Source organism: Harpia harpyja, chromosome 23, assembly GCF_026419915.1.
Source record: "Harpia harpyja isolate bHarHar1 chromosome 23, bHarHar1 primary haplotype, whole genome shotgun sequence".
Lineage (NCBI taxonomy): Eukaryota > Metazoa > Chordata > Aves > Accipitriformes > Accipitridae > Harpia > Harpia harpyja.
The window spans coordinates 13,411,600-13,421,452 of NC_068962.1; the positions used below are offsets into that span (position 1 = coordinate 13,411,600).

At 44.2% G+C, this 9,853-nt stretch overlaps 1 protein-coding gene across 1 annotated transcript; it reads right to left on the reverse strand.

The window, feature by feature from the left end:
• Positions 1 to 1,855: 1,855 nt before the first annotated feature.
• On the reverse strand, positions 1,856 to 8,325 carry LOC128135693 (glioma pathogenesis-related protein 1-like). The gene is made up of 6 exons (XM_052774765.1): positions 7,647 to 8,325; positions 5,410 to 5,655; positions 4,890 to 5,002; positions 4,013 to 4,095; positions 2,727 to 2,753; positions 1,856 to 2,639 (listed from the first exon to the last, which is right to left on the reverse strand). Exons 1-6 carry the CDS (start codon positions 7,824 to 7,826, stop codon positions 2,383 to 2,385), a joined length of 906 nt encoding a protein of 301 aa, XP_052630725.1. The 5' UTR covers positions 7,827 to 8,325; the 3' UTR covers positions 1,856 to 2,382.
• Between the last annotated feature and the right edge of the window lie 1,528 nt (positions 8,326 to 9,853).

The window sequence follows — 9,853 nt, forward strand, 5'->3', positions numbered from 1 at the left end:
ATTGGTTTGAACTATGACTTTTACTACAGTATGAACAGTCACTTTGCTTGTACATGGAGTCACTGGAGGGGTAAGTTTGGCTGAGAACTGCCATTTAAATACGCTGCAGTTATTGATGGGTTTCTCCTGTCATCACATGCTTGTGCTATGCGTCGCTATCAATTTCTCCTCCCAAGCTTTAGCAATTTGCAGTTCACTCCCTGCCACCCGAGCCCCCAGCAGAGCTGGGTGCTGTGAAGGTTGGTGCTGTCTTGTGCCGGGCGCCCAGCACCCACACTGGGTTTCACAGCCCGGACTTGGGAGCTGATGTCCCACGCACGTTCCCTCGGGTGCCCAACACTCCCTGCTCAGCCCCACCACCATCACCACCCACTTCCTCACGCTGCCCTTACCTATCAGCTGCCCGTCAAGCTCAGACCCTTCCCCACAGTCCCAACCTAGACATCTCTGTGGGAATGAGGTTGGGTTTCTTCCCACTCCAGGTTTCGTTTTAGGAATCTGCATCCTTTGAACGCCTGGGTGTAGGTCCCAGCTATCACTTCTGCACGTGAAGTCCTGTAGGTGTTGGGGCTGGTGGCAAAGCCACATTCGGGTTGGTGGTCCGGGGTCACTCTGTGAGCCTGCAAGTGCAGCCCCACCAGCACACATCAGGTCCTGCGGGTCACACACCTCCGGCTATTCGTGGGGAGGCTGCTTACAGGAGAAAAGGCCTTCCGGGGGAATCGTGGATGAGAACCACTTTGTTCACAACTCCCCTACGGACCGCTTTCTGGAGCAGAATAATGTGGAGGGTCGACCCCGGCCAGCAGCCAAGCACCCACACAGCCGCTCACTCCCTCCCCCTTCCCCAGCAGGACAGGGGGGAGAAAACAGAAAGAAAAGTGAGAAAATTCATGGGTCAGGATCAAGACAGCTTAATAGGTGTGGAAAGAGGAGGGGGGAAACAAACAAACAAATCCCCCAGGTGATGCAAAGGCAATCACCCCCCCCAATGGCAGACCGATGCCCAGCCAGCCTCTGAGCACCTGCCACCCTTGGAAGCCAGCCCCCCCTTGCTTCTTCCTCTACCCCAGTTTTTTTTGCTGAACACAATGTTATATGGTATAGAATATCCCTTTGGTCAATTCGGGTCAGCTGTCCCAGCTGTGTCCCCTCACAACCACTTGCCCACCCCCAGCCTGCTCGCTGTTGCTACATCTAAAAGATGGCAGCAGACAAGAACTGACAATTGTGAAATTAAATATGTATCTTCTTACATGGTGACATTTTGCAGCGTATGACAAGAGCCCAAATGTTTGGGGCTCATTTTTATTCTGTGGGATGCCGTGCTCCTTCAGAGCTGCAATGTGGCTCAGAATTTGAGTCGCTGTGTTCTCAAAACATTAGGATTAAGATAAAGGAGGAGAAACAGCTTTAAATATTGATAGCACAGTTATGCATTGCTAATATCAGGCAGTATCTCTTAGCTTGAAAGACAGGTTTGTTTCCCTTACTAATAAATATATATAAGAACAATAGGGGTCAAAGGCTCAATGTCTCTAAAACCAAACTGAATCCATCAACAGTTTAGGCTTTTTTAATGAGGCTGAGATCTTCTATTTCTGAACCAGAATCTGTGCTGGGCCCATTTCATCTTCCCTCTCCTGTTTTTCCTCCCTGCTCCCCGCTTCCCCTGCCTGCAAGCACAGGATGGCCATCATCTACTCTGCATTTCAGATTTGGTCACCATTTCACATCCTAAAATTAAGCTCTGCCCACTGACAACCCATCTTAATCCTTGCTCTGTCAACCTTCCCTGGTATTCTTCTAGCTATGGAGGACAAAGCTTGACTCTGAGAGGAGAACAACAGAATAGTACAACTGACAATAGAGTAACTTTAATGGAGACTGATACGAATAGGATAAATAGAGTAAAGGACAAGCTTTACTCCTTCTGTTCATAAAAAGGAATACATACAGTTAAGTCTCCATTATCTGGGGAAAACGATGTCTGGGATAATTGAAGGTTAATGGGGATGTGTTATTGCTTCTTTTTGGGTACAGTGTGCTGCTTCAGACATGTCTTTGTGATGCCCCAGGTTTCCAGGAGGCTTGTTAGCATATATAGTAATACATAGTCTACGTGGTCCCTCTAGCAATCTACCCCTGAGCCAGAGATAAGAGGCTCGTACAGACATAGAAGCATGTTGCAGCTACTGCCAATAAATTACACTAACTCTATGCATAGCCACTTTTAACTTGCCTTGAGTGAAGATGCAGCCTTTTCTCTGCTGGATAAACATCACGAGGATAATGGCGAGATGACCAAATGTTTTTTCAGATGTGTGCAATTCTCTGAGAGTAAGACAGCGGTGGGATCACTATCAGTATCTTAATTGATCATTACTCATAAAAAAATGTGTGTGGATACCACTGTTGTACTAAAAGAACAGCACCAGCACTCAGTACCAAAAGCAGCGGCCTTAAGATTGAAACACTAAGGCAGTATTGGTCACAAGAGGGATGCGGATGCTCGGCGGGTGGGACGGACGGCGGCGTGGGAGGCCTGGGGGGACGGGGCCGCGGCGCGGGAGGCTTGGGGGGCCGGGGCTGCGGTGGCCGGGGCTGTGTATCCCAGTCCGGGTACCAGTAGGTATAATCTAAAAAACAGTGAAGAAAGAGGTGTTAAGACCCATCAAACTTAGACATGCTTATAGGAAGGCAATTGAGAACAATTTGATACGTACCTAGCAGCTTCTCGCGTTCTGTATTTTCTGTAAAGAGATCAGAAGAGGATGTAAATGTGAGTATCATTCAGTGGTGGTTCTTAATGTAAAGAGGTAAGCCATTGCTGGTGCCTGGCTGATTGCACTGACTATGCCAGTCAGTGCCTAAAACATCCTGCAAGGGGAAGCAGGCCAGCAAGGGCAGGTTCCCAACTGGTGTGGGGCTCGTATTTTTTATTGAATTGAAAGAGAAGCAGAAAAGAAGCAGCTGTATTAGGAAGAATTTGTGTCATGGGGAGGAGGGAATAGCAAAGAAAAACAAAACATGGAATTCATTTAAAATTGATATACAAACCAATTTTAAGTAATTACAGACAGACAAATATAACTACTAAATTTATCACAGAAGTACACCTTTGCTAAGGGCTTTGATGCATTTGCAGGATTGCCTGCGTGCATCCTATTGGAACTGCTGATCTGCCCTATGGGAGAATACAGTAAAATGGTTTGTAGGATCTAGCACTTAATTTTTAAAAGCTCTCTTCCTCCTCTCCCTCCCCCTAGTCTTTGAGATGTTTCTACTTTTCCTGTGATGCGTCAGTCTGAGACTTCAAGATGAGTCAGCCAGGATATCACAGAAGGAAAATAGAGTACCAAATGCTCAATTATTTCTACAGCTGAAGCTATGTAGAGCTTGGCTAGTACAGACCATCCCCATTAAACCTCTGTATAAAATTCATGTTTGATTTAAGACATTGTTGCATGTCCTTTAATCTCTCTTTATTTAAAACACGATTTCTGACTAATTTGGGACTAGCTGTAATGACATAAAGGTCCACAGCTGCAAACTGCTGTGGAAAAAACAAGTTCTCACTGCTGTATTTCAGAAAATTGCAGAAGTTAGAAATAAGTGTGCTTTTCAGTATAGTCTTATTAGTTCAGAACTATAGTTGTCTGGAAAATGTGATAGGACATACTAAACAAGCAAGAATGCAGAAGTTAAATATACTATTTCTGCTAGGAAAGAAGAAACAGACGGGGAATATTTGTTGGGGCTAAAGTTTTAGATTTTACTTCCTGCTCAGATAAAAGGCAGGAAGAAGTCTAACTGGTACTTCTCTTCATCAGAAAGTATTTCAGTTAATTCCTTCGTACACTATTCTTACCAGGATTTGGTACTGTTGCTGTGTGGTGGGCTACAGACCCACTATGTATTTAGTGCAAATTGACTCATTGGTTTATTTCCACTGATAATTACACCACTTCTATTTCTATGCAATTTTCTTAGTTGATCACTTTGGTCTTACCACAGAGCTTGTCCACGCACTTCTCATTACTGCACCCACTGCATGCTTCTCCTGCTTTATATGGTTTTCTTGGGTAATTCCCCCTGCAAAGTAGAACAACAATATTTTGTTAGCTCGGTCATTTGAAAAGCATTTTAAATACATGGTTCCATCAGATTGTTAGAATAATTTATCATGAAAAGCTATTATGGGAGGGGAAGTCCCTTTATCCCAAACCTGATCATTGCAATTGTTTGAAATTCCTTTTAGATCAGATTAAAGCTCTCACCCGCACGGGGAGCAGCTACCTGGTGACTCTCGCCACTTGAAATTAATGAGACTTCTCAGGCAATACTGATTATTCAAGTGTAATTATTCACTATAAGCATACAAGAATCTGCCTCTAGTCCCTCATTACCCACCTGTATTTTAAAGACAAATCTGTAAAAGGTAAGTCCAGAAATTGCAAGGTACGAGATAAACTAGAGGACTGTCTTCCTTTTATTTCTTCAACTAAAATGTCTTGTTTGAAGTTTGGGTGGGGCCGTAGGAAGATGTAAACTTTCTCAAGCAGAAAGCTTGCACCTTCCCCACTTTTCCTGCAGAGACTGAAGCCAGAACAGATTTTATTCCACCATCTTGCTTATGGCAAGTGCTCTCAGCTATGATCTGCTCGCCTGCTTTTTTAGAAAGGGATTTTCTGCAGCTGTGGCTATGTCCAGCAGCTTCTGCTCTCAATGGCTGGGGGAAGTTTCCCTTGGACTGGTGACATGTGGATGCAGCTGCTTCTGAAATTCATTACAACTGCTCCTGTGCTTGTTGGCATCTGATACCAGGCCAGTTATAGGGTATTTAAAAAATACACCACCCCCCCCCCCCAATGCCATAATTAACTTACGCTGGCCCATAGTCACAAACAAAATGTGCTGCTCTGAAAAGTCCGGGGAAATTTTCAACTGTATCGCAGAAATGAACGGCGCAGCCAACTTTGTAACTCTCTGCCCAAACAACCTGGAGGGCAAAGGGAAATAGGTGATGCACAAGTTCAAAAACTGAGAAAGCAACAGCATTAAGGGAGGGAGGGGAAGGGAAGGATCTTGTGGAAGTTTAAAACAGCTGACACAGAAGCAACATCCCAAGGGCAGCTGAGACAAATGACTGATTGATAGATGGGTTTGCGTTTATTATCTGGCTCCCCTGGAAGCATGAAATTGTCAGGGGAAAATCCCTTTCCTCCATTACTGGAAATAGGACTCGGACATCCCTGGGACTCGGAATATTTCTTTCCAATCTCGTGCAGCAATAAACTGGGGGGTGAAAACCCCTGCTGTAACTCCTGTTCCAAAGCAGTCTGTTCCAAGCCCTTGGATTTTCTGTGAAACCATTACATTATAAACCATTGGACATGTAAGACTCACCTGGGTGTAGTGACCACACATGCCAGTACAGCTATTGGTGTTGAAATCATAGCTGCTGACTTCATTAAACCAGTCATCGAGAGCTGCATCCACAGAGAAGATGGTGGCTGTGCCAGTCCAGATGTTTTCTCCAACAGGAGTAAAGGTGGGGTGCACCTTCCTTGGAACTTTAAGGTAGATATTGTGCTTAAACTTGCACTTTTTTGCCCATGCTTTGGCAGTCTTAGCTAAAGCAGCGTCCCAGGACTGTAGGAAAGGAAGAAAACATAATCTAACCTGCACTGCAGTGACTTAGCTGAATTCAAACATTTTTAAACAGACACTTTTAAGGATTCTTTTCCCCTTTTCTGCTTCCCATCCCTGCGTTCAGTTTCCTTCTCTGACTTGACATTTCTACTCCCATAGCAAATTTTGTTTCTTCTTTCTCCCTTAAATATTGCAGGACACAGTATCTATCCACTGTCCTGTGCTATCTGACTTGTTAAAATACTTAGAGCTGGACTGCAGTCTGTAAGCTCCTACGCCTGAGAGGAGGTAACTGCGTGAAACCCCCAGCTGTAGAGGGGCTTGAGGGACTTTGTGCCTTTGGAGCTGTCAGCCAAAGCAAATAAAAGGGTTGCTCATCTCTGCTGGGCTCAAGTGATAATTTGAGAAACCAGCCTGGGAGACTTGCAGAAAGATTTTATGCCACTGAATGACCAGGCAATAAAATGGCAGGTAAAATTGTGTACAGAGAAATGTAAGTTAAGGGATGTGAGAAAAAACCCAAATTTTAACTTTGTGTTCATAATGACAGCTTTGGAGATGGCTATTACCACTTGTAAATCAATGTTTAGTAGCAGTCTAGAAAGCAAATAGTGTTAGAAATTCCTTGAGAAGGAGTGGAGAATAAACCCAGATATATAACTAGACCACTGTAGAAGTCCTGTTAAAAGCTGTGTGCAGCACAGCAGCCCACCTTAAGAAGGGGACACTAGAACTGGAGGGCTTTCATAAAGCAACAGAGTGCTCTGCAGCTTTGGTCAGAGACAGCTGGACATCTTGTGTGAAGCAGGTAAATGAGCAATAATTACTTGCTCCTTCCAATACAAAGACCAGAGACTATCAAACGAAGCTAGGAAATAACAGGTCCAAACCAATCGCAAGGAGTTATCTTCACACAACTTGTGGTTAGGCTGTGCGCCTCTTTGCTACACGATGCTAGGGATGATAAAAACTTGCATGAGCTCAAGGCGGAAAAAAAGTCGTACAAGAAAAATCCTTCACCAGCCTTTAAATACAATGCAACACCTTTGATTCAAGAGGTTTCTATATATTTGTCCTGCTGTTATTCCAGGCTTGCTGGAACTTTGGTCTGAGCAGCTGAGTTTGCTCTTGTGCGCTAGCATTTTAAATTAAACATTGTTTTTTAAAATGGCAAGAAACTAAAATCATGAGTAGTCTGAATTTTACCACCCCTTTACCATGACTTCCTTTCATAGAAATGATTCATGTTGTGCATGCAGTTACGCATTTAACTTCCTTTCCAGCTATGCAGCACTGCTGGAGGGCTCCGAGTAATGACATGAACTGAGGGGGGTTACCTCCCTCAGCTAGCTAATCTTTTTCCTTATATATTCCACCGAACAAGCTGAGACCTATCCATAGCCTGTTCTGATACCCATTGTATTTATAGGAAGCTCTGCTTTCCAGCCCAGATATTAGTATCCCTACTCTTCAAACCCTGCTACAGCAAATGAAGATCAGGTATCTACATGGATGTCCTGGCAAATCCCTTTCTTCAACACATGTTCGAGATTGGAAGAAACAAGGGGAGATGATAGATTTTCAACAAATCCTATTGTGCAGATTGCCTATTCAGGAGCTTTTTAATACCAAACAGCTTCCCTGTATGAAACCTGGACTAACATAAAACAGATTACTATCTCTCTTGGAAAGAGGTAAATGAAATGCTGAGAACTGAATACTGTCTTTTGCAATACAGCCCTTTCCTCTGGCTGAAGTTTAGAGTAGCAATCCATCCCTAAACAAGGAATTCCCTTCAAATTACTAAAACTAAACAATATTGTGAAAATTAATGTCTTTCTTTTCTATTTCCTAAAAAGAACTAACATATATAGAATAGAAATCATTGACAGAAAGGGAAAGAAAAGCACAAAGCAAATGAAGAATAAGATGGGCTAAATCAGCAGCACAATCTATATTAATTTTCAAACAGATCATGAATGCCTCCTTACCATGCGAAGCATGTTGCTGGCTGGTGGCTTCACTTTGGATCGAAATGTGTTGTGAGCTCTCACACAGTCTTCAATGAACTTTGCATCATCTATGTCAGGCAAGGGATATTGCGGATAAGCATGACAGCAAGTGAAGAGATCCAGTAAGAACAACGCAGCAAAGAAAAATGTGATTTTCATAATCCTTCAATGTTTTCAGTATTTTTTTTTAAGTTTTTAAAAGAAAAATCTCTGAAGTGGAGATAATACTGACAAGCAGCTCTTCAGAGGTTGTCCTCTGGGTGTGGAAGGACTTGAAAGTGTCAAAGTAAAAGGAAGTGAAATTGCTTCATAAGGTACAGCTCTATCTGACATCATAGCTGGCCATCAAAGGGTAAAGCGTGAAACAGGCATCTGCCATGCATATTAGCAAGGAGCAACACTCCAGGTATACTTCTGTCTTTTCTCTGAGTGTGCTCCATTCTGGTTGACTGCCAAACCATTCCGTGACTGTAGGTCTTATCTGAAGAGATGCTGCAGAACAGCTTTCCTAAAACCTGTGTCAACCATAAAAATCGTAGCTTTGACAAAATACAAATCTGCTGTTCAGCTGATTTTCCTACAGTATAGCTTAGTCATACCAGCTCAATTAAAATTACTTTGCAGGACCTTGCTTCCATTTCAGAATTACTCTAGGAATAAACAGAATTAGGAAAACTGCATATATTGAAATTCGACCTCACCCCAAGAAAAAAAAAGTCCGTGAACAGCAGCTTGCTGCAGAACAGACCTTCTGACCTGGTTTGGTGTGTAACACAAGTATGCAAGAGTGTAAGAACATCCATACGTTTTAAGAGCTAAGGTCTTGTAACTCAGATTTACATAGGTTTACAGAGAAAATATGTTGTAAACAACTTTCATGGGTCTGATTCCCTGCTCAGTTTTGCAGGTCAGGCCTTATCCTGCTGAACACTTGTGGAAATTACCATTCTGGTGTTGCCTTCTGGGTTTGCACGATGGCTCTTCCCTCTTAAATAATACCCTTGATTTGCTTCAGAGTCTTGTAACAATCTGTACACCTAATTCAGATAGGCTGAAGGAGCTGTAGCCCTCCAACACCATCACAGCTGTACCTATCTAGGCTATTAACGGGAGGCATATAATTAAGTATTTCCCTGTGTGCATGTGTTTATGGATGTCCATGCATTACTAGCTCTCCACACCCTCCTCTTAGCCCTGCCATGATTTGCCGACCAATTTCATGAAGGTAGGGGCAGCTGTAGAAGGCAACAAAGTTTGGGGGTGGAGGGACACACCGGGTGTTTTGGATCTTTTGGGAAAGAAACAAAAAGGGGGTCTCCAATTATTGTTGTTGGACAGGCTTAACACAGCCTTTACCAATAAACAGCCCTCGGAGGCACAAAAGACCTGGATGGAGAGGGAACTGAGCAAGTATTTTTTCTTCCCCTTTTCTTTTATAATAGCTTCCTGTGCTTTGAAACTCTCCCAGTAAAATCACCAATTTTTCCCTAATCAATTATTTGTTTAAAAAAGACCAAGCCGAAGCGGTCAGTGGGAGGAGACTGGCCACTTTCTCCATAGGCACAGCACGCTGGCTGCAAGATGCTTTAGGTCCCATCGTGTCCTTGATGAAAAGACGCAGGAGGCACTACCAGTCATCTCAACCTCTCACCTCCCTTGGCAAGTAGAGGGAAGCGGGAGGTGAAGCACCCACCCCGACACAACCCCACTCCAAGGCGGTGGTCACGCTTGCAGCCCAGCTATTGACTTCTAGCTCTAATCTCTTCACCCGTTCCTCTATCAGGGGTTGGCCGCGGCTCCCTCTGCTTCCAGAACACGTACGCGATGGTCATGATCTCACCTACATTTAGAAGATCCACCCGCTGACTCTGCCTCCTGGTGTACCACCGACAGTGCCAAGGTCCCTCGTCCAGCAGACGTAGTTTCTCTTCTCTTCTGCTGTCACACTAGAGTGACTAGAGTTTTTTGACTAGAGCCCAAAAACCGCGTGTGGGCATTGGCGAAGGCGGTGGGACCCTCCGCTGTGGTGGGACATTTTAAAATGTACGGGAGGATGGCCTCTTGCTGGCGTTGCTGGCTGCTGGTCAGGCTGGGATGGCAAAGGGGATCTTGGGAGGGAGGTTTCTTCCCATGGGTGCCGTTACCTTCTGTCCTGCCAGAGGACAGAGGTTGGTCTCTCCTGTCGG

Bases quoted from the DNA above. Each gene is read 5' to 3' on its own strand.
- LOC128135693 (XM_052774765.1), bottom strand. From the start codon at position 7,826: ATGAAAATCACATTTTTCTTTGCTGCGTTGTTCTTACTGGATCTCTTC. The intron at 5,656-7,646 runs GTAAGGAGGCAT...CCTTTCCTACAG, and splicing joins CCAGCAACATGCTTCGCATG to TCCTGGGACGCTGCTTTAGC. The intron at 4,096-4,889 runs GTAAGTTAATTA...TCTACTTTGCAG, and splicing joins GTTTGTGACTATGGGCCAGC to GGGGAATTACCCAAGAAAAC.